Source organism: Nicotiana attenuata, unplaced genomic scaffold, assembly GCF_001879085.1.
Source record: "Nicotiana attenuata strain UT unplaced genomic scaffold, NIATTr2, whole genome shotgun sequence".
NCBI classification, from domain to species: Eukaryota; Viridiplantae; Streptophyta; class Magnoliopsida; order Solanales; family Solanaceae; genus Nicotiana; species Nicotiana attenuata.
In genome coordinates this window covers 271,866-297,828 of record NW_017670622.1, presented here as the reverse complement: position 1 = coordinate 297,828, position 25,963 = coordinate 271,866, and the positions used below count along the sequence as shown (strand labels likewise).

Here is a 25,963-nt window from a genome sequence, read left to right as displayed (position 1 = left end):
TTTATATTTCTGTTTATATGTTATTTTATTTTCTCCATAATTATTTTACAAATACAGTATACTAACAGAAAATATAATGGAAGGTAAATTAAATTGTTGTAATATATAATAAACGGGTAGATTTGAAAAAAATTCCAAGAAAAAAGAAAAGAATTTAATCATTTTTTGGTTGCACTTAAAGAGATGTTACTCCCTCCATTCCAATTTATATGAACCTATTTGATTGGGCACGGGGTTTAAGAATAAATAAAGACTTTTGGAATTTGTGGTCTTAAACAAGTTAAAAAGGGCCCAGAGTATTTGTATGGTTATAAAAGTTTTTCATTAAGGGTGTAATTGTAAGTTTAACCTAAATTATTACTAAATTTAAAAAGGGATCATTCTTTTTGGAACAGACCAAAAATAAAATAGTTTACATAAAGAGGGAGTATGTTTCTTCTTTTTAAGTACTTGTTTTATTATTGTCGTTGTTATTACCCGATTTAGCTCGCGGAGCAGATCAGGTAAGGAGATAAGGCTACAGAGTTTACATTTTTGCCCTAGAATATAAAATTGGACTGGGGGTAAACCTGGCTTTTACCCAAATCTTACAGTTCGTCAGTCGATTCCAGTTACTCCATTTCTTCCAGTTCCGTGCCGCTTCCGCCGTGGTTCCCGCCGGCGTGGTTCGTTTCCGGCCACTTCTTCGAGCCAAGGTCTTCTTTTTATCCTAGGCTGTGTAGATATTTGAAGCTTAATTTGTTAATTTCGCTGATCCATGTGTCCAGTAGGCTCTGCTCGCTATTGTTGTATGCCTCAATCCCGAAGTAGTTCGTTTAGCTGTGTAATTTCTCTATGTTTATTCAGCTATGCCTCAATCCCAAACTAGTTCGTTTAGCTATATATTTTTTGTATATCTATTCCGCTCTATCGGGCCCATTTCATGTGCTGTGCTGTGCTGATTATATGGGATACTTTTTCTATTCTGATATCTGATTTATTTTACTGTGGTTTGCGGAACTTCAAAGATTGGTGTATTACTTGAGACGCCTGATATCGTGTACTGAGCCAGTGAGTAAAATTCATGGCATTAATGTGTTATTTACTTTAGGAACTAAATAGTAGTAATAATAATATAATTTAACATTAATTTTGGTAGTTCTTCTCAAAATAAGCTACACTTTTGTCTCAATAACAAGTCCTACATGTTATAATTTATCTAACATGGACTCGATCATGGGTACATTTTACGGGAATTTAATCATGAAATAGGCTAGTTTTATGCTGGATGCCAGTTTCCCGCAGCACTCCTCCTTTATTCGGGCTTGGGACATGCAATAGCAAGCTCACACATGGTCAGTGAGGATCATACAGCTGATCCCTAAGTTGCTCGGACACGGGTGTGGGTGTCCGACACGGGTGCAGATCTAAAGGTCGGATCCTTCGAAATGTAAATTCTAAGATTTGGAGATACGGATCCTATTATGGATACGGGTGCGGGGATGCGGCTAAAACTAATTCAAAAAAATAAAAATATAAAAACATCTCTAAATTATGAAATTTTTTGTGACATACTTACGTATAGCTTGTAAAATGTGGATTTCTTTTTTATCTTAAGTTGTAGATAAGTAAAAGATTGACTTCCTAGATAAGGTATGCTATTTTTTTCAAATTTACCCTAGTTTTGGTTCTGATTTGGGGAGTCAAATTGTATCTCGTCTCGAATTTTTCCGTACGTTGTGGTCAAAGTACCCAAAATTGTTTGACCAAATCCGGTACGGATCCCATACCCACACCCATACTAGTGTCGTGTCGATACGGGTGCGGCACCTAAACTGCCGTGTCAGAGCAACTTAGGCTGATCCCAACTTGTTTGGGACTGAGGCTTAATTGTTATTGTATATGGGTACATTAGTTTTTTTTTTCCCACACTATTTTTAATGCTTTTCGAAAAATCTTCACGAGGTACTTGTTCGATATGGATATATCTAGGCAAATGAAGGATCCTTGTAACATAGGGTATAATTGCTATTGACAGAGTATTTGATGAATTGAATTCTGCTGTCAGCTTGTAATATTGTTTTTATTGGTGAAAAGTGCTAATAGAAATCCTCTTACCGACTGCACTATGCGTTCGAGTATCATCCGTTATTTTTACCACTTTAATGAAAATCTAAGTGGTTCAGAACCTTCATGACACTTTTAGATTCTTTTAATTTTGTTTTTAGTTTTGTGTTTTTGTGCCTTCGTATCCTTATGCTTTCCTTTTTTCTCTGCAACATTGGATGTTTTATAGAGCTTGCAGTGATTGTGCATTATTGGCTGCATATAGCATGTGAAGATGGTGTTATCATCCGTAATCCGATATTTCTAGAATTGGAAAATGCCTGAGATAACAAGCATAGCGAAAGAAATATCTGAAAATGGGACAGATTCATCTCAGGATGATATTGGCACTGTTGAGGAAATGCCTGAGGACACCATCTTATCACGACAAACATCGGTGAACCTCGTCCCTTTCATTGGCCAGAGATTTGTATCACAGGATGCTGCATATGAATTTTACTGTAGCTTTGCAAAGCAAAGTGGCTTCTCAATCAGACGTCATCGTACTCGGGGGAAGGATGGCATTGGTAGGGGGATTACAAGAAGAGATTTTACGTGCCATCGCGGTGGCTATCCACAACTAAAGCCTTCAGAAGATGGCAAGCTGCAAAGGAATCGAAAATCATCGCGTTGTGGATGTCAGGCGTTCATGAGAATTGTTAAAAGAGCAGATTTTAATGTCCCTGAATGGCGGATCACAGGTTTCAGCAATGTTCATAACCATGAACTCTTAAAGTCAACTGAGGTGCAGCTTCTTCCTGCCTACTGCACCATGTCTCCGGATGACAAGAGTCGCATTTGCATGTTTGCGAAAGCTGGGATGTCAGTTCGGCAAATGCTAAGGTTTATGGAGCTAGAGAAGGGAGTTAAGTTGGGTTGCTTACCCTTCACAGAGGTTGATGTCAGAAACTTGCTGCAATCTTTTAGAAATGTGGAGCAAGACAATGACCCTATTGACCTCCTCAAAATGTGCAAGGAGATGAAAGACAGAGACCCTAACTTAAAATATGACTATAAAATAGATTGTAATAACAGGTTGGAGCATATTGCCTGGTCTTATGCTTCATCAATGAGGTTGTATGAGGCTTTTGGTGATTCTATAGTATTTGACACTACTCACCGCTTGGATGCCTATGATATGCTTCTTGGGATATGGATCGGAGTGGATAACCATGGAATGCATTGTTTCTTTGGCTGTGTACTCATTCGGGATGAAAATTTGCAGTCTTTCTCCTGGGCATTGAAGGTACGAAGACATGCAATCATGTCACTATACTATACCATTATACCAATCCCATCTATAAAGTATTATAAATTTTTGTTAAACCCACTTAATTTGCCAGTACCCAAAAAGCTTCAAGTGTTTGAAATGCCTATTCATGTGCCTAACAAAGGAGTCTGCGGAGTGACCAGAAAATACTGATGAAACTAGTGCAAAAAAGTGGAGTTCACTCCTTGCTGTTATTTACTACTTCATATGTTAAAAAAGGAAAAATGAATTATCCTTCAGTTCAGATGTTAAGGAGCTACTTCACATAACTGGGCAAACCGGTGGCAAAGGAAATGATTAAACTAAGTGTTGCAATTAGTGTGAAAGCATATTATCTAAGAAGTTCATCAGTTAGAGTATAAACTTGAGTTATATTAAGAGAGTGGTTTCGACTGTAGCAAAAACTAAAAATCATAAAAAGACGAGAGAGTATGTTGCAAGCTAGTTGGAAGATCTCTTGCTTAACAACATTAACGACTATCTGTCAGCTTGCACTTTAATATTTGTGTCGCTTTGCCTTACTGTAATGATGATTCTTCACCTTCTTTTTGTGATCTTTCTTTGGATTTCCTCTTTTCTGTTTAATGTTTGATAACTCAATTCTTAATATCTTTTTACCAATCTTCCCCCTTCTTATCTTTACCTGTATATATATTTGTTACGGGCATCAGGTCAAACCATCTCAGGTCCTTTCTGGTATCATAAGCAACTAGCTTAGCAACAACAACTGCAGATATCTTAAATGCATCTTTCAATCCATAGCTTGCAACTCCCTTGGTTCCATATGCTAATGTGAAATCTTTTTTGTTTTACTTCGTTTCTCCAAAATTGGTGATAGACATTCTTGGGCTTCATGAATGGCAAGGCTCCAGGAACCATTTTGACTGATCAGAATTTGTGGCTCAAAGAAGCAATTGCCACAGAAATACCAAGGGCAAAACATGCATTTTGCATTTGGCATATAATTTCGAGGTTTTCAGATTGGTTTTCGACACTTCTCGGATCGCAATATGATAATTGGAAGGTTGAGTTCCATCGCCTCTACAAGTTACATTCTATAGAGGAATATGAAGTGGGATGGAATGAGATGGTCGAAACCTACAAGCTGGATGAAAATAAACACATTGTCAGTCTATATGCTTTACGTTCATACTGGGCGCTGCCTTTTTTGAGATCTTACTTCTTTGCTGGAATGACAAGTACATTTCAGTCAGAAACAATAAATACTTATATCCAGAGGATTTTGAGCGTGCAATCTGTACTTGATAATTTTGTGGAGCAGGTGTGAGATTCTTTCTTACCTATTGTTTTAATTATTTGCTAATTTGATTCTTCTCCAATTTTTTTACTGACAACTGTACATATGCAGGTTGCTCGGGTTGTAGGTGCTAAAGATCAAGCTGGAGGAACACATAAGGCACAGAGAAATGTTCAAAAGGTTCCCCTGAAAACAGGTTCACCGATAGAGTCGCATGCTGCAACTGTTCTTACACCGTATGCCTTCTCAAAACTACAAGAGGAGCTTGTTTTGGCACCACAATATGCGTCACTGATGGTAGATGAAAGTTACTTCATCGTGAGACACCATACAGAAATGGATGGTGATTATAAAGTACTCTGGGTTCCGCATGAAGAGTTCATTAGCTGTAGCTGCCATAATTTTGAGTTTACTGGTATTCTCTGTAGGCATGTGCTACGTGTGCTCTCAACAAACAACTGTTTTCACATTCCGGACCAATATCTGCCCATGCGCTGGCGTGAATGTTCCTCCTCTTTGGCTAAGCCCGCCCTCTTTAGTTTACCAAGTGATAATACAGGAAAAATTCAGTTATTGCAGTCTATGATTTCTACACTGATTACTGAATCAGAAGAACGCCTCAATGTTGTTTGTGAAGAAGTTTCTACGGTTTTATCTCGCATTAAGGGGTTGCCGACAACATCCAATGGGGGTAATGCTATTGCATATGAGAGCCCATCAGACTCACTGATTCTCACAGGGGTTGAGGATTCTGACGGTATTGGTGAAAGCTTCGCTTGTAATCCTCACGGGTATATAAATTTGGAAAAGTTGAAAGAGAGAGGATCAAGAGATGGACTGGATCTTTACAGGAAGAGGAGGCATCTTTCCGTCTTATGTTGTGGGCAGTATGGCCATGATGCAAGTGATTGTCCAATGATGGAAGGTGAAGATTTGAATGGAGATAGACTTGGCTTTTTATAGTAAAGACTGCGAAATGGGCTAGCACTTTGAGGAAATAGGAAATGTGAACCAACCTCTCTGTTCATAAGCTGACAATTCCCCCCTGTCAATGCAAACCTTTTACACCCTTAAACTTTTGTTATCCAGGAAATCGACTCTAACATGGTTGGAATACACTTTCTAACCAATCAGTCTTCTCTGTAACAAATGGAGGACCTTCTTGCAGTGACCAATGAAGGACGCGTTCTTATTTTTGTCCTACCAACCCCAACTCCTAAAAGAAGAAGAAAAAGGAGCATTTAAGATGTACCACTATGATTCTCACGCATCACGCCTCAAAGGGGAAAACAGAGAAACGAGGTTAGATGATATAATATTGGGTTTTATTTGAAATACGACTGCTGCATGATACACATGACTCTTTTCTCTCTTTTGGTTTTTTCCCCTTCGTACTCTGACCATGACATTCTGCGTCTGTTTCTAGAAGTGTTCTATGGTACAAGTTGACTAATGTGTGAAAACATAGATCTACATTCCACTAGTTTGAGTTCTATTCTAAGCATATCAAGTGTAGGTTTTGATTAAATACTTGTATTTGTTTCAAACAACAGTTACAAGACTACCTATAGGATGTGATACAAATGGTTAGGCTGGTACTTGAGATGCCATAATCTGATGAGGAAACATCTCTAGTCATTTTGACCTTCATCAGCCAAGGAAACTTTGCTTAGTCTGCTGGGCAATGTCTTAAGATCGTTCATGTTCCTAACCTTTCTGGCTCTTCCTCGCCGGCTGCTTGAACCAAATATTGCTCTATGTGCCAATGCTTTGCCCAACAGCCTGTACTCAGCCCTGGAAACCTTGCTGTAATCCTGCTGCCTTGTCTCGCCATCATCACACTGCTCTTGGCAGCTGCTGCTGTTATAGGTTTCAGAAACTTCACAGATTGCTTTGTCAGTGGCCATTATATTACAACACAAAAGGAGGACTAGGGTGGTGGTGTGAAGGAATCAAGAAGTGGGTGAACTTTTATATGTGACCCTTCTGGCTTAGTGGGAATAAATGTTAGTAGAAGACTTGGGGACAAAAGACATATGAATGGGGATGGTTAAGTTGGGTCGTTGGTCGTGGCATGAAAAGGTAAAGTTGGAGGAGTTTTGAAGCAAAGTTTCATATAGCCGAAAGGTTACTCCTTACGCAAATCCTTTTTCACCTATCCATGCATTCATCAATGTCTCTTGCTTAAGAAGGAATAATACATGACACTTGGTAATCCTTTAATTCTGGCAGTCTTCATTAGTTGTACTGTATCTTCATTAATGAGTAGCTGTAATTCTATCAAGCGAGCTACTACTTGTATAGACCGGAACCTAAAGAAATGCATTGGCATTTCTAGTAGTTGAAAGAAAACTTATACCAACGAATGGCGTGCTTCTAGAGCTTTTTGCGAGTGATCAAAAATCTATATGAAGCAAGATAAAACTCGTGTTATACTTATAATAATTGCTTCTTCTGATATAATTATTGGTCCGCAGTACTTTCACCGACTTGTTATAAAAAACCAAGTGAGAGAGGCGCTCCTTGTTTTACTTTTGTTTCCTCTAATAAAAAAAAAATTTGGACGGTCTATGAGAATTATGTCGTCTAATTTGAACTTTATGGTTCAAATTCGTGATTCATCTACAACTCATTTCATTTACCAGGTTCAAAATCAACTATTCGTGCTTATTTTGTGAAATTTTTAACACACCATATCCGAGCCAAACATATTGCCTATTGGATCCAGATGAATTCATATACATATAATTCAAAGATATTGGATTCAGATGAATTTATATCTATTACTCTCTATATGTCCCTGATTGAGGCGTAATTGTTGTTGCTGGATGAGAATTATATCACAGCCCATAGGCGGCAAGGCCCAAAGATAAGACAACGCTGATTAATAAAGAGAAATTTTCATAAAGAACTATCTTATAGTGGTAATTAGCTATCTATAGATACCATTTGCTATATTACGGATTATAGATACATTTTCTGTTGTTATAAGATGTATTAGATGTATTTAAGCTACTGTATTCATGAATACAATAGCAAAAATAAGCGTGAATTAGGGAAGTAGAGCTAATCAGTTGTTGTATTCGAGTGTATTCGAGTGTATTCGACTGTATTCATGGCGTGAAACATGGAATTACAGCTGGACAGATTATTGTGTTTGAATGTATTCGACTGTATTCTCGGTGTGAAACAGGGGATTACACTGTTTTTAAATGGAAAGTGAATCAATTAACATAATAGACTCTTAATATAACTCAACAAACTCAATTATAACACACAAAATTTGTATTTCCAGTTATAAAAAAGATTCTCAACCGAAAAATACCCCAAAAACATAACAATCTTCAGAGAAATTATATAATACATTTGAATACATAAATTATATAAATTAAAAAAAACATACGAATACATTCATGGCATATAGCGAGACAGTGAATACAATAAAATACATAGAATACAGCAGGATACATTGAAATACAATGAAAGAAAGACAGTGAATACAATGAAATACATAGAATACAACGACATACATTGAATTACAATGAAAAAAAAGACAATAAATACAACGAAATACATGAAAATACAGCGTGATACGTTGAAAATACATTGAAATATATTAACAGAAAATCAAGTTGCTCAGCCCCAAACTCCGTTGTCTTTGTTCAAGAACAAACCCTAATTTCTGGCGAATTCGCCGTCGAGCAAAAACCCCTGTGTTGTGCGCGTCGATCGGAAAAAACAGTATATTCCTCATAACAAATCCCACAATTCACATTATCAGAATCCAAACACTTAGTTTCTTCTTTCTCCAATATTAATATACCTATAGCTTTCAAACAACAACAAAGAAGAAGGGAGAAGAAAGAAAATAAGAAAAAGAGAAGAAGAAGGAAGTGGAAGTAGTGTCTGAAATTTGCTCAAATCGGGTATACATTAAAAAATTTAAGAGAAAGCAACGTCCGATGGAATTGGAGAAATTGGGATCGGAGAGAACGTAGGTGATGTAGGTGAGAAGAATTTTGAGATTGAGTATCGTGTTTTCAGGGAATGGGGAAGAGAATGGCATGTATCAAAGTAGAGAGAGAAAGAAAATAGTGTAACTGAATAGCGTATTTAGAGGCTTAGGGATAGGAGTTAACCAAAATTAGATATTTTACTATAAACATTAAAAGGTATCTATAGAATATAATTCTTTTAAATGGTATTTATTTAAAATAAATAAGGTGTTAACCTTTGCTATAGGCAGCTCCTATTTGTTGAGTCCGGAACCTTTTTATTGTCTTTTTGGACAAATGTGACGTTAATGAGTGTAAATTAAAAAGTTATTTTTCTATATATAACGCCGAAATTCGCCGCGCTATACCTTAACGGTAACTTTTGCCGTTAAGGTATAGCGCAAGGAATAAGTGTGATATACCCCATGACGATATGACTGCCAGGTTTAGCGCATAGAAATCATACGCTATACCTATAGCGCAAAGAATTAGCACGCTATACCCCTGATTAAATAATCCCCTTCGTCTTCCCCCGAAGACCAGAACTCCTCCCCCATTTTTTCACTTCTTTCGATTTATTTGGTCCCCCCCCCCACCACCACCACCACCACCACCACCACCACCTTGTTGTTCCTAAAAAAAAAATTGTAGGCCCGTCCCGTCACACAAAACGCTAAGAACGTAGGTCCCACATCGTAGTAGAGCATCGTATTATTGTAGTTTCACTCTTTCGGAGCCAAATTTTCAGCCAATTAACTTTTCGACAACACTAAATCGAGGTATTTCGATTTATTTTATGTCGAAACTTGTATAATAATGCATATTAGTTGATCTGAATGTGTTTCCATGTCGTTTTGTGTTTTATTTGCGAAACTAGTATGTTATATTTATCCGAACTTTGATATTAGTGTTCTAAAAAAAATATAAAATTGAGAAATAATTTTTTCTGTTAATATCCGAATTTAGATATTAGTGTTTCCATGTCGTTTTGTATTTTATTTGCGAAACTAGTATGTTATATGTATTTATGTGAAAGTTATGTGATTAACATGCAATTGTTGCTTTACATTTAGTTTATTTATTAGCGTAATAAAATGTAGAAAATTTTAGCGTAGTAAATTGTATAGTATTTTAGCGTAAAATCCCTGTAGTTTAAGTATTTCTTATACTGGTAAATGAAGATATATACATTGTACAATTAAATAATAAAAATATTGAATTTGACACACATAAAAATTCATGATAGTTTGGTGCTACTGGCCTCAAATATCGAGCCTGGAACCCAATAGGTATATATATGTAAGAATTTAAATTATAAAACAAACACACACAAAATAATCAAAATATTGAATTTGACACACATAAATATTCATGATAGTTTGGTGCTACTGGGCCTCAAATATCGAGCCTGGAACCCAATAGGTATATATATTAAGAATTTAAAATATAAAACAAACACATACAAAATAATCAAAATATTGAATTTGACACACATAAATATTCATGATAGTTTGGTGCTTCTGGGCTTCAAATATCGAGCTTGATACCCAATAGGTATATATATTTAAGAATTTAAATTATAAAACAAACACACCCAAAATAATCAAAATATTGAATTTGACACACATAAATATTCATGATAGTTTGGTGCTACTGGGCCTCAAATATCGAGCCTGGAACCCAATAGGTATATATATTTAAGAATTTACATTATAAAACGAACACACACAAAATAATCAAAATATTGAATTTGACACACATAAATATTCATGATAGTTTGGTGCTACTGGGCCTCAAATAAAGAGCCTGGAACCCAATAGGTATATATATTTAAGAATTTAAATTATAAAACAAACACACACAAAATAATCAAAATATTGAATTTGACACACATAAATATTCATGATAGTTTGGTGCTACTGGGCCACAAATATCGAGCCTGGAACCCAATAGGTATATATATTTAAGAATTTATATTATAAAACAAACACACACAAAATAATCAAAATGTTGAATTTGACACACATAACTATTCATGATAGTTTGGTGCTACTGGGCCTCAAATATCGAGCCTGGAACCCAATATGTATATATATTTTGTACAATTAAATAATAAACATACAATTAATGTTGTTTAATTTACAGTTGACGACATGGACACGCCACCTATACATCACGGCCCTTACCCTCGTGAGCTATTAGTGCTTCAGGGCGATCATAGGTCCGCCCATATATGGGAGGGAGAGTTACTGTCCCAGACTCTCCGCGCTAGGAGAGTGGACGACCTGTGGGATTTTCTGAGGCCCAGAGATCTCCACGAGCGTGTAGTCCACCGCCTCCAGGATACGGGATTCTATAGGATTATTGAGATCGGGCGGATACAGGTTGACTGGGCTTTGATCAGGGCGTTGATTGAGCGGTGGCGACCGGAGACGCACACTTTTCACCTGCCCATTGGCGAGGCTACCATCACGCTGCAGGACGTGGAGGTTTTATATGGCCTGCCCATTGATGGCATGGCTGTTTCACTACCTATTGCTATGAGATCTATGGTGCGTGATTCTTATTTGGACATGCTGCAGCAGCTCACGGGTTTTAGGCCACAGGACGAGACTGTATCGTCGGGTGCAAGTCAATTGACTTTGACACCTATTAGACAGTACCTGGAGGTACTCTACCCCGATATCACCGACGATACAGAGGAGGTACATATCACCCGGTATACGAGGTTGTTGCTGCTTCTTCTATTTGGAGGTGTCTCGTTCCAGAACACTTCGGGGAACCTAGTCAGCCTGAGATTTCTTCATCATCTTCAGCTGCTAGATAAGTTAGCCTATTACAGCTGGGGTGCTGCTGTTCTCGGCTACATGTATAGGCAGATGTGCCGGGCGAGTATGGGCACTCAGATGTTTGTGGTTTTATGCTGCTTCTACAGGTGACAACATATTCAAATAATCTGTTCATCAGTCCCAACTCTACCTAGTTAGAATTTATCTTAAACCTTATGTCAACTTTGCATGTTAGGTTTGGGCCTGGGAGCGGTTCTTGCAGTATCAGCCACCTCGACCACAATTACCTCCTAATGTACCACCTCCGTTTCTCCCTCTAGCCAGGAGGTGGGTTCCTCGCTGTACACTTTCACGAGAGTATGATGCTCATCATAATCTCCCCCTCTGTAGGGATGTGTTGGATCTGCTAGAGGGCGCACAGGTAAATATGTACCTAAACTTACCTCGTATAGATTAACTTAGTGTTGCGCATACTCACATTTCATGTTCTAATTTGATAGGTCATCTGGACCCCATACAACGACGATTTGATAGCTTCCCTGCCAGCTTATTGCTCGGTCGGCCGATTGATTTGGAGCACTTATGCCCCACTCATATGCCTCGATATTGTGGAGCATCATGCCTCGGAGCGGGTACTTTGGCAGTTTGGCCGCCCGCAGTATATACCGAGGGGGCCTATATGGGAGTCTACGCATTATCAGAGGGATGATCGTTGCAGGGCGGGCGATGCAGGCGCAGATCCATATTTGGGACCATCGATTTCAGATAATTCCGCCCCCACCTACACAGATCCAGGAGGTGGCTATTCAGGGGTATATGTCCTGGTACCGGCACGTCACCCGCTTTTTTATCGGGAACCCTATTCATCTGGCTGGCGATCGGTACGTTCCATACGCCGGGCGACACGAGGCCCTGGTATGTTTTCTGTTATTATTAATTATATAACTGTATTTTAGTGCAATATATGTAGTTTATATTTTATACGTTGTGCAGGCTATTGGACTACCTACAGTCTATCAGATGGGACTGCAGATGCAGGATCATGTCGGCGATCCTGCGGTCTCCTTGCAGGATTACAGCCGTTGATTTGTGGAGTTGGCTGCCCGAACACTGCAGCGAGCCCGGGAGGATCAGCGTTTGGCAAACATGCCTGATTATGTGGAGCCAGAGCAGTACGAGCGAGGCCCTGGTGTGCCACGAGGTGGTGGTGCCCGACGAGGTGGTGGCGCTTGACGAGGTGGTGGTGCCCGACGAGGCGGGGGTGCCGGACGACGTGGCTGTCACGACCCCAAACCGGCCCGGTCGTGATGGCGCCTCTCGTGAAGACAAGGCCAGCCGACACAACACTCACATTTACCCTTTAATCATTAAGAGTCATTTCTAAACCTTTAATTAGGACAATATTTCATAATATAAGTCTGAAGGAAACAGTGCGGAATTAATATACAAGCCCGACATCGGGGTGTCACCAGTCATCAGCATCTATCAAGGTATGAATACAACAAGACGTCTAAAATAATGTACTAAAGACAGTAACAACAATATGAGGAAAGGAGCGGTGCTGCGAACGTCATGCAGCCACCTGCTAACTCTGATCACTCCGCGCCTGAGCAAGTCAACACCCACTATCGGGTTCCGATATACCTGAATCTGCACACGAGGTGCAGGGAGTAATGTGAGTACTCCAACCAAGTAAGTAATAAGAGTAAATAAAGACTGAGCATTAGGAAATAATGAATCCACATTCACATTAGGCTCAATAATCACAATAGGCTTTCAATCATAATACGAGTCAACCTTCCCTTTTAAAATCCAGCTTTTAGTAAAAATTATTTTTTTTTTAAATGCTTCCAGCAGTTTCAGAAGGGGTTCAATACCATTTAAAATAATAATAGAGATTAAAGCAATAATCGGCCCCTCGGGCAAAGCATAGTTCGTAAAAACAGCCCCTCGGGCAAAACAATAGTCATAAGTGCTTCATAACTCGAAGATCTTAGTGGAAATAACCAATGCCAAATCCATGATTAATTTCTGAACATCTCAAAAACCCCAGTTTAAGTAAAAGTTATTTTAAAATATTTATTCAACTTTCCGACAGAGGCTCAATATAAAGATGAGTGAAAGCAGTCAATAAATCAGCATATTCAATAGAAACTCACTTTAAAGAGGAGTGAAATCAATAAGTTCATAAACAGGCCTCTCAGGCAAACAACACTCATATGCATGAACATATCTATCGCCCCTCGGGCTAGCCTCTCTGTCACTCGTGACTCAACTCTTACCAATCAATACTCGCACTCAGCATTCACGCTCAATAGATACCATATAGTAACCGCTGCGGCGTGCAGCCCGATCAATATATCGCTGCGGCGTGCAGCCCGATCCATATATNCATATAGTAACCGCTGCGGCGTGCAGCCCGAATATATATATATATATATATATATATATATATATATATATATATATATATATATATATATATATATATAATATATATATATATACACACATTGCTGCGGCGTGCAGCCCAATCCATAGATATATAATCCTCACAACTAGGCCCTCGGCCTCTCTCAGTCATTAACCTCACCATCGGACTCTCAGTCTATCTCAATCATCAATCTCACAATCAGACCCTCGGTTTATCTCAGTCATCATCTCACGATCACTCGGACCATCAGTAAAACAGGGAACTCAGCCCAAAACAGTTTCCACATTTTTAAGAATATAGTGATAAAGCCAGATTTGAGTAAACAGGTAAAACATGACTGAGGATATGCTTTCAAACAAGTAGAGTGAGGAAAGATAGTACAAATGCCCCTAAGGGTCTCAACAAGTCGGCACAAGGCCCCAAACATGGCATACAACCCAAGATATAATAGTATCAAGCAATTAACTATCAAGTGCACATTAAAATAATCATTCGGGATGGACTAGGTCACAATCCCCAGCGGTGCTCTACCCCACGCTTGTCATCTAGCATGTAAGTCACCTCAAAGTAACACAACGATGTGTAATCTGGGGTTTCAAACCCTCAGAACAACATTTATAATCATTACTTACCTCAAGCCGGCCAAAACTCAAGATCGCTATGCCCTTGCTTCTCGAATCGGCCTCCTCGCGCATCGAAAATGACCAAAATCACAACGAATACGTCACAATAGGCTAAGGAAACAATACCCAATCGAAAACAATCGAAAAATATCAAAAATCCCAAAATTGGCAAAACCCGAGCCCCGGGCCCACTCTCGAAACTCAGAAATTTTACATCAACGGGCTCCTTATCTCGCCACGAGTCTATGCATATCAAGAACTCTCAAATTCTAGCTCAAATGACCCTTCAAATCCAAATTTAAAATCTCAAAATCCCAAGCCCTAGTTCTTCCAATTTTAGCTAAATTTCCATGAATTTTTAGGTTAATTTCACATAATAATCACGTTTTTAGTTTTTAGAAATTACCTCCAATTAATCCTCTTCGAATCCCTCTTCAATTGCTCCCAAGAAGCTCTAAAAATACTCAACAATGGAGGAAAATGACTTAGGCTTGCGGATGAATTATGTTTAAAAACCCTTCTGCCTAGCAGACGATTCCTTCTATGCGATCGCGGCCCCAGGCTCGCGATCGCGATGAGCAAGTCTTAAAAGCCTCAAAATGGTCTATGCGAACGCGACAAAACGGATGCAAACGCGAAGCTTCAGCTTTCCCTCTTACGCGAACGCGACTCAGCTGATGCGAACGCGATGACTAAAATCACTGGACTCCAACTCCTTCTACGCGAACGCGATCCATACCATGCGATCGCGAAGCATCATTAACCAACCTTCCGCAAACGCGGACCCTCAGACGCGAACGCGAAGAGCAATTAGCCTGCCTCCAAATTTCCTTCTACGCGATCGCGGCTCAACCCACGCGATCGCGAAGACTTAAAACCAGCAACACCTGGAATGAAAAATCTGCAACTTTCCAACATCAAAACTAGCCCGTTAGACCATCCGAAACTCACCCGAGGCCCCCGGGACCTCAACCAATAGCACCAACACATCCTAAAACATCATTCGAACTTGTTCCAATCATTAAAACACCTCAAACAACACTAAAACCATCAATTCTTATCGAATTCAAGCCTAAGTTTGCCAAGAACTTCCGAAACTCGCTTTCAATCAAAAACCCGACCAAACGACGTCCGAATGACCTGAAATTTTGCACACACATCAAAAATGACATAACGAAGCTACAAAAACTCTCGGAATTCCATTCTGACCCTCGGATCAAAATCTCACCTATCAACCGGAATTCGCCAAAATACCAACTTTGCTAATTCAAGCCAAATCCTTCCACTGACTCCTAAAATCCATTCCGATCACGCTCCTAAGTCATAAATCACCCAATGAAGCTACCCAAATCATAAAAATTCCGATCCGAGCTCATATACAAATAAGTCAACTCTTGGTAACCTTTCAAATTCAAAGCTTTCAACTAAGACTGTTCTTTCAAACTCATTCCGCTTTTCCTGAAAACCCAAAACCAACGATCTACATCAGTCATAATGCATTACACGGGGAAAGTCATGCCCGAGAACTGGCGATCAAAGTGCAAAAGCTCAAAACGACCGGTCGGATCGTTACAGTGACGGTGGGCGAAGAGGAGGTGGTCCCCAAAAAGGGGGCGTTGAGGCCCCTGCTGATGATGTTGCTGCCGATCTGCCGGGTGGCCTACATGAGACGGATATGCCGTCGTACAGCCTTGGGATGGATCTCACTCTAGGGACTTCGCAGGTGACCCCGTCAGGTCAATTATTGATCACGGGCACAGACCTTTCTAGAGTGGATTGGGATACATACTATCCAGGCCCATCTAGTGTTGCTGAGGAGCGGCCGACACGAGATTTACATAGTGGGCGCCGGTTGAGTTATGGTTTATCATCACAGGCACATGTATGGTTTTCTTAGTATTGAATTAGAATGTCTTTATTTTCCATAACTTGATTAATTTCCTTTTTAAGGCTGAACGCGATGCTGACATGACTGCGATGGATGATTACATTCAGGAGCCCGACGAGATGGTGGTAAGACAATTTATATTGTTGTGACTTATTATATACTTTGCTATACTGAGCTTTCTATTCTTATGTAGGTTTCTACTGGACTGACGGCCCCTTCTACCGATCCTGTCAGCACCACTGATGATCATGATGCGGCGCATCCGTCTATAAGGAGGCGAGTTGATGATGACGAGCTGGGCGGGATGCGATGTGCCTCAGGCCAGCGGCTGCGTCGGAGCACACTGGATGCGGGACACATTGATTTTCTTCACTTTTTTTTGTATTTGATGTAAATAATATTTTTGTATATACATTAACAACAATTTTTATATAATATACGCATATGTGTTTTTTAATTTATTAGTTAGTTTCGTACTACAACACAAACACAAGCACTAAAACTTAAATTCCATTACGATTAATGAAAATAAAGTTCAGTACAACTAATTTAGTTTAATACTACAACACAAACATAAACATAGCAACTTAACATAATTAAAATTCAGTACAACGAAGAAAAATATACGACACAGGAAACATAAAGATAAAGTAACACAACTGAATTAGGGAAGATTTCTTTTGCAAGAATACTTGTGAAAGTGGACATTACAAAACCCTTGGTGGAGACAGTTGAAATCATTACTCCAACTTGTGTGAAACAGCAGGAAATAGTGTATGAATGGAGGCCAAAATTTTGCTCTGAGTGCTTGCACTTTGGGCATGAATTGATTGAATGCTGGAAGATGAGTAAGAAAGAGGAGAATGAACAATTCCAATTGCCTAGAAGAAGAAATAGAGGAAGAAGGAACAGAATCATACCAGAGTGGAAACCAAAGGAACAACAAGCACAAGAGGAGACAAATGAAATGGCCAATGTGGTACAGGAGCAGGTGGAGAATGAATAGCAACCACATCACAGTCTAGCAGACCAAAGAGGAAAAAAGGTGATAAATACAAAGGAAAATGAAAAACAGGCTTACTCCCTGAGCAACCAGAGAAAAAGTGAAGAAGCAAATAGATTTGCAGTGCTGAAAGAAATGTCACATGAAGATGAACAGGGATGAGGAATGGTGCAGGAGTGGGTACAACAACCACCATGATAATAAGCACATGGAATATAAGAGGGCTTAACAAGCCCCATAAGCAAAAAGAGCTGAGAATCTTTTTGCAAAAGAATAAGATTGATGTCTTAGGATGTCTAGAAACTAGAGTTAAAGAAAAAAGTCAAAAACAATTCTGTACAAAATAGCAAAGGACTGGGGATACAGATGCAATTATGAGCAGGCAGAAAATGGTAGAATTTGGGTGATTTGGAAACAAAACCTATCAGTGGATGTAGTGTGTAATGACCCGACCGGTCGTTTTGCATTTTTTAACCCCATTCCCTTAAATAAGACTTCCTGCACTTGCTTTAGCTAATTTATGACTTGCGGGGACGGGTGGTTCGGAAGTTAGAAGAGTTTTTGGCAAGAATAAGTCTAGTTGCTTCTTTAAGTTTCTTTAAAAAGGCCAAGTTTGACTTCGGTCAATATTTTGGGGAAACGGACCCAAAATCATGATTTGACAATTTCTGAGGGTCCGTGAGAAAATATGGGACCTGGGCGTATGCCCGAAATCGAATTTCGAGGTCCCTAGCCCGAGTAATGAATTTTTATGTGAAATTGTTAAGTTAAAGTTTCAAAGGTTTAAATAAACTAGGAAATCATTGTTTTCCTAGGTATCGGGTTCGGATTTCGATTCCGAACTTGGTACAAGTCCGAAATATCAGTTAAGACTTACCCGTAAAATTTGGTGTCAATCCGAGAAGTTTAAGGGCGTTTTGACCCGTTGGAGGAGAATTAAGAACTTGAAGTTCAATGATTTGATTCATTTGGTTTTGGGGTTGATTCCTCAATTTAGCGTTATTTTGAGTGTTTCGAGGGTTTGAGTAGGTCCGCCTCGTGATTCTAACTTGTCGGTATGTTCGGGCGGGGCACGGGAGCCCCGAGCGTCAAACGAGCGAGCCTCGAGTGAAGTTAGAATTTGGAAAATGACTGAAGCTTGCTGCTTCTGTCATAACCGCATCTGCCGTTCTTGGACCGCAGAAACGGGACCGCAGATGCGGTCATTAGATCGCAGAAGCGGAGAAGGGGTAGGCCAGGGGAAACCGCAAAAGCGGCCCAGGGACCGCAGAAGCGGTTCCGCCTATGCGGCCCCCAGACCGCAGAAGCGGTCGAGCCCCAAATCCCAAAAGCCACAAAAGCGGCCAAATTCCGCAGAAGCGGATTCCGCAGAAGCAGAAATACTTCCGCAGATGCGAAAATAACTGGGGGCAGAAGGGTTCATTTAATACGAACTCAAACTCATTTCTCTCATTTTTCACTCTACACTTAGGCGATTTGGGTTCTTCCAAGAGAGGGTTTCCACATAACTTGGTAAGGTAAGTAATTTCCCTTCATCCTTAGCTTAAATACATGTATATTAGGTAGATTAAACACCAAAAATTTAGTAAAGATCAAGGATTTGAGCTAGACCTAGGGTTTTAATAAAACTAAGAATTTATCATAAAATTTGCCATGTAATGAACTAGAAATCATATATTTGTGATCCTTAGGTGATAGAGAACAACTTCCTTCGAAAAATTTCGGAATCCGAGCACGTGGGCCCGGGGTCGGAATTTAGGAAACTTGTATTAATGGTTAGAAAATTTCCTAAATAGTTAGAGTTCGACCTTGTAAGCCTTTATTTACTAGTTCTTACTTCGTTTGATTAGTTAGGATTGTTCGGCTTCGAATTAAGGACTTCGGCTCGTTCTTGGACATTGGAAGTGCACTTTGGAGCGAGGTGAGTCTCCTTTCTAACCTTGTAAGAGGGAATTGTCCCCATAGGATTATAAATGAGTAATTGTTGTTAAATGCGGGGGCTACGTACGTACTAGGTGACGAGAGTCCGTGCGTAGCTACTATAATGATAATTGTTCGGGTAGTTTAGGACCCACGTCATGTCTAATTGGGGAATATTTCTTGTTTTAAATTGCCAATATGATCATCTATGATTAGCTAGAGACCTGAGGAAATGAAAAGTGAACTTATGAGTTTGTTGAGTCTTGGTAGGAATTCCCTTGTATGTAATTGAGCCTTATGTGCTTTCCTGATTTTTTTTTTGATGATTATGGACTGGGCTGATCGCCTCGGTGAGAATAGATGCATCTATGGTTCGTGCCGCTCGACCCTCGGCAGTGCACAATTTATTTTCTGTTGGAGCGAACCGTCGACCTCGGCATGATTGTGCATGATTTATATGCTTACATTTAGATATGACATGATCACTTGTTTAATATGAAAAAGGGAAAACTGGTAGTTTAATTATGTCAAGAACATGAATATGACTCTTCTCTTAAACTTGTGTTCTTGAAAATTCTTCATGCTGTATATCTCACTTTATTATTATATTATCTTGACCTTAGTAAGTATCAAGTCGACCTCTCGTCTCTACTTCTTCGAGATTATACGAGATACTTACTGAGTACATGTGGTTTATGTACTCATGCTACGCTTCTGTACTTAAATGTACAGGATTTGAGGCAGGTGGATCAGGACATCATCCTGGTGTGCATCAGTGAGCACGCTTGGGGACTTTTACGGTGGGCTGCTTCTCTTCATGCCGATCCGCAGCCGAAGAAGTCCTTTCTTGTACTTTTTGTTTTTGTCTATCCTGATTCAGACAGTAGGGTAGTGTATTATTCTTTTGTGTGTATTCTACTAGTCGCCCGTAGCTTGTGACACCAGGTTCTGGCACACACAGTAGTAGACATTTATTTTGGGGGTTGTATCATTATTTTAGCACTTTATGATCTTTACTGGTCTTATCTTTTAAATCGTAAAATCTAGTATNCCAAAATCTATGGCCAAACGGAAGCTATATTGATTAAAAACCCTCCCAATTGCTAGTCAAACTGACTCTCCAACCTAAATACGCGGCCATTCAACTTGCTTAAATTAAAAATAGCCAACGGATATATAATGCAAGTATAATTCATATATAATATATTTATGTAACGACCCGACTGGTCGTTTTGAGTATCTGCACTTCGCTCGGTATTTTGAGTGCCCAAGTATCTTCGCATGATGTATTATGACTTGCTAAATCGTCGGGGTTGGTTTTCAAGTTATCCGGGATCGATTTTGAAGAATGAACTTCAAGAATTAAGCTCTAAGTTGGAAGAGTTGATCAAGTTTGACTTTTTAGCATTTGACCTCGAAATGGATTTTCGTCGGTTCCGTTAGCTCCGTTGGGTGATTTTGGACTTATGAGCGCATCCGGATTGTAATTTGGAGGTCCATAGTCGAATTAGTCTTGAATTGGCGAAAGTTGGATTTTTGGGAAGTTTGACCGGGAGTGGATTTTTTGATATCGAGGTCGGATTCCGATTCCGAAAGTAATCACTCGGAGGAATGGCGAAACATCTACGACCACAATTCAGGGCAACAACGCAAGAACTCCATCGGAAGAATACAAGTTCAAAGCAACACAAGAGCAAGTTTGAAGACATAGATAGGACCTTTTTGTAATTCATAGATCATAGCTTAGGCTAGCTTTTTTTTATTTTAACATGGTGTAATAAGTAGGTCAGCGAGCAGTAGCAACAGCAACAGTAGTGAAATCACAGCCCCTGGTAGTCCCAGCTACCAGACCTTCCTGAACTACACTGACCTGATTCCTTTTTAGCCAAGCATATGTAGGCAACCTCCGAAGCAGGGTGCGGTCAACTCTTTCAAAAATGCTTCACACGGAATATTCAAACGGGCAAAAATCGCTCGTATTTGCTCACTTATCTTTGCACGAAAACCCTTCGTGTTTCCGGGCAAAGAAGGGCAGCTGTGAGCACGTGATTTTTGCCCTAAGTGAATTACTCCAAAGATTCAAACAAATGATTTTCTTTCATTATTTTNGCAAAGATTCTTACAAAAAGGATAAAGAAGGTGATTGACAGTCTCATTGGGAAAGCACAATCAGCATTTATAGAGGGGAGGAACATAGTGGATAATGTGCTATTTAGTCATGAGCTATTCAATGGGTACAACAGGAAAGGAGTATCACCAAGGTGCATCCTCAAAGTTGACCTCAAGAAAGCATATGACTCACTTGACTGGCAGTTTCTAAGGCAGATGCTTACAGAGATGGGATTTCCTTACAAGTGCATTGGCTGGATTATGGAGTGTGTGACAACAGTGTCATATTCATTGACACTCAATGGTGGACTCACAAAACCTTTTCCTGCTAGGAGAGGGATAAGGCAAGGAGACCCTATGTCTCCTTACCTATTTGTAATTGCAATGGAGTACTTGTAGAGGGAGATGAATACTTTGAAAATGCAGAAGGAGTTCAAATACCATCCTAAATGCAAGAAACTCGGAGTAACACATATATGTTTTGCTGACAATCTTTTAATGTTTTGCAGGGGAGACAAAAAATCTATTCAAGCAATACAAAATGTTTTTGACAAGTTCTCAAAAGCATCAGGATTGCAAGCAAGTGTGGAGAAAAGCTCAATATATATGGCTGGGATTAATCAACAAGTACAAGAAGAGATTATGCAACTTACTGGATATACAAAGGGCAACCTGCCTTTTAAATATTTGGGAGTGCCATTGTCGACCAGGAAGCTGAATATAAACCAATGTCTACCTTTGGTTGAGAAGATCACTGATAGAGTGAGATGCTGGTCTGCTAGGATGTTATCATATGTTGGAAGACTACAACTGATCAAATCAGTGCTATTTGGTGTGCAAACATACTGGGCTCAAATATTCTTGATTCCAAAGAAGATTATGAAAATAGTGGAGGCTGTCTGCAGGACTTTCTTTTGGACTGGATCAACTGAAATATCTCGGAAAGCCCTTATAGCATGGGAAAAAATTTGCCAACCTAAAAGTACAGGGGGATTGAATGTGATCAACATGAGAACCTGGAATAAAGTTGCAGTGATGAAACACTTATGGGCATTGGCTATGAAGAAGGATACACTATGGATTAGATGGGCTCACATATACTACATAAAAAATAGAAGAATTGAAGACATAGATACACCAAAAAATGCATCATGGGTGGTGAGGAAGATCATTGAAATGAAGGAAGATGTACTGAAGATGAGGACAAACCAAACAGACGTTGCATCAATTCTGAGAGAGTTTGAGAAACAAGGCAAGTTCCAGATCAACAAGGCATATGTGCAACTTCAACCTCAATTCAGTAAAGTGGAATGGAAGAGTATTCATATGCATTCACAAGTTCATCCAAGGTTTAAATTCCATCTATGGTTAGCCATCAATCAGAGACTAGCAACAGTCGACATACTTGCAAAGTTTGGATTACAAGTGCAGGCAGAATGTGTGTTCTGTGGACAGCATGAGGAAAACTTTGAGCATCTGTTTTTTAAATGTCAGTATTGGGAAGGAATGCTCAATTGGTTAGGATACAGAAGGAAGATTTAAAACTAGGAACAGGAAGTGAGCTGGATAAGTAGTGTGGCAAAGAAGAAAGATTGTGTTGCAGAAATGACCATGGCAGTCTTTGCAATGGTCGTCTACTGCATATGGAGAGAACGGAATATGATCAGAATTGAGAAAGGAAGATATGATGCTGATAGTGTGTGCAAGAAAATGGCAATGCATATACATATTCAAGGACGAAAGAAGATCAAATGGAGTCAAGGATTGCCAACTGTGAATAAAATGACGTAGTATAGAAGTAAAAATGAATTCGTATAGATATACTTGTTTTTTTAATTGCAATTGATATGAGAGATTAACGGTCAGCGTTAATCTAGTTTTGTAATGACTTTTTTATGGAATAAAAGTTTAAAATTTCGTCAAAAAAAAAAGTAACACACTAAACACATACATGTCAATATTTAGTCCCTGCCGCCCATTATTCTCTGCTCCAACCACTTACATTGTTCTTCCAGCTTATTTTTTTCTTCTTCTACCTTTTTAAGTTTCGCTTTCAAATCCGCATTCTCTCTTTTATGTTCTCTTTCACGTTCCCACTATTTTAAACACAAATTATGAAGATCGTTCAAAGATTCTTTGTAGTATTCCTGATAACAGGATTCATCAACCCATACCTCAAAATCGCAAATAGGTTCGCCGGTAACCTTATAAAACTTGTTCAAACATTCCAGTAGCGGCGTCCAGCTTCACCATTATCCCAACAACTTTGCATCATGCATTTTTTTCCACACTTGCACCTTGGTACATAAAGAGGTTGAGACATTTGTGCGTTAAAAAAAATCTTTTTTCTTGAAAGATTTGCTATTACTTATTGATGAGCGCAGAAAATAAGTAGAATGAGCTTGTTATATATAGGCAAGAGAACACACATAACGTACTATTTAACCGCGCTATATACACACATAACGTAGTATTTGACCGCGCTATGCTTTCCGTGTTAAAGGTTCTGACGGGTACGTCTCAGCTTTATGTCAGTTGGGCAGCCTTTTCAGTTCAACAAGACAACACACATAACGTACTATTTAACCGCTCTATATACACACATAACGTAGCATTTGATCGCGCTATGCTTTGCCTGTTAAAGGTTCTGACGGGTACAAAACAACTTTATGTCAGTTGGGCAGCTTTTGTTTTCGATAAGACAACACACATAACGTACTATTTAACCGCGCTATATATACACATAACGTAGCATTTGACCACGCTATGCTTTGGGTGTTAAAGGTTCTGACGGGTACGAAACAGCTTTATGTCAGTTGGGTAGATTTTGTTTTCGACAAGAAAACACACATAACATACCATTTAACCGCGCTATATATACACATAACGTAGCATTTGACCATGCTATACCTTGCGTGTTAAAGGTTCTGACGGGTACGAAACAGCTTTATGTCAGTTGGGTAGCTTTTGTTTTCGACAAGACAACACACATAATATTTTTTTGTATAAGATGTAAATAATACTTTTGTATATGCATTAACAACAATTTTTATATAATTAGTTTCGTACTACAACACAAACACAAGCATTAAAACTTAACTTCCATTACCATTAATGAAAATAAAGTTTAGTACAACTAATTTAGTTTAATACTACAACACAAACACAAATATAGCAACTTAACATAATTAAAATTCAGTACAACAAATAAAAATACATGACACGAGAAACATAAAGATAAAGTAACACACTAAACACATACATGTCAATGTTTAGTCCCTGCCGCCTATTATTTTCTGCTCCAACCACTTAAATTGTTCTTCCAGCTTATTTTTTTCTTCTTCTACCTCTTTAAGTTTTGCTTTCAACTCCGCAACCTCTTTTTTACGTTCTTCTTCACGTTCCCACTGTTGTAAACACACATTATGAAGACAACACACATATATAAAATAACAAACATAATTAAAATTAAATTAATTAGCTTTATGATATTTCAATATTTTTTCCAGTTCTTCCGAATATATAATTTTTTTAAATATCATTAAAAAAACTGAAATGGAAAAGTTCAACTCATAATTAACAAACATAATTTTATTTTGTAAAACTTGCAACACAAACAAAATAACTAAATATTATAACATAAACTCATTGATAGTTAGGCCTAATAGAAGAAGGACCACCACGAGCTTGAGTACTATTTCCACCTAAACCAGCCGAAGGACATTTTCGACGGTCGCGTCCTGTTTGCGAGCATATACCACATCTGCGCGCATAAACGGTATCACTAACATCCATTTGGTTCCGTATACGCGTTCTCTTCTTCACCTGTATTCGACGCAAATAGGACTTGTTACACACCATTTTAAATGGTTCAGGCGGCCAATAATGCTCAGCACCCACTGGCTGCAACTACCCACTATATGTGTTTAGGTACTTCGCAACACTATATTGTTGATCAACATAGTTGGTTGCACCTAAACCAACTTGTTGAAAGCACTTGATGGCACGTGAGCAAGGCATGTGGTAGAGTGGACCATTTTCCACACGAGCATAGCCTTCTAGATTCATTTACAGTATGTACATTATTCCCCCGATTTTCATGGATAGCGGTGCGAACTTCAAAACACTTCTTTCGTTATCATACTGCAAAAATGAATGCCAATGTGCTTGCCGTCTGTATTTCTCAAATCTCTTCATCGGCACTAGCACAAATTCAACACCCCTTTCCATCAATGACGTTGCAGCTGCAGACCTTTCAACAAACCTCTCCGCCATCTGCTTGAACGACATCCGCACCATGGCTGTGACAGGCAATCCTCTTGCCGACTTCAATAACCCGTTGAAAGACTCTGACACATTTGTAGTCAGAGTTCCCCATCGTCTGCCACCATCCGCATGCAAAGTCCACTTTTCAGGGTCATGTCGCATTAACCAACGATAGGCTGCCTCGTCTTCTTGCCTGATATATTCCATGTGCGTCCGGAATTTATGTTGTTGGTGGTCTGTTGCTGCCATCCACATCAAATCATGCAGATCCTTATTGGGATATGCCTTCTGGAAATTGGCTTTCAAATGCCTAACACAGTAAC

The 25,963-nt window shown here is 39.2% G+C and overlaps 1 protein-coding gene across 3 annotated transcripts; it reads left to right on the top strand.

The window, feature by feature from the left end:
- The first annotated feature begins 482 nt into the window (after window positions 1–482).
- LOC109241616 (protein FAR1-RELATED SEQUENCE 11-like) lies at window positions 483–6,897 on the top strand. 3 transcript variants are annotated; one of them, XR_002070260.1, is made up of 5 exons: window positions 483–695; window positions 2,276–3,331; window positions 4,194–4,637; window positions 4,725–5,915; window positions 6,167–6,897. XR_002070260.1 is itself a non-coding variant. In XM_019408380.1 (4 exons), exons 2-4 carry the CDS (start codon window positions 2,363–2,365, stop codon window positions 5,574–5,576), a joined length of 2,265 nt encoding a protein of 754 aa, XP_019263925.1. In that variant the 5' UTR covers window positions 483–695; window positions 2,312–2,362; the 3' UTR covers window positions 5,577–6,897. The 3 variants fall into 3 exon arrangements, 2 of the variants coding, with proteins under 2 accessions (XP_019263925.1, XP_019263923.1); XM_019408380.1 differs by having other exon boundaries at window positions 2,312–3,331; window positions 4,725–6,897; XM_019408378.1 differs by having other exon boundaries at window positions 4,725–6,897.
- The last annotated feature ends 19,066 nt before the right edge of the window (window positions 6,898–25,963 follow it).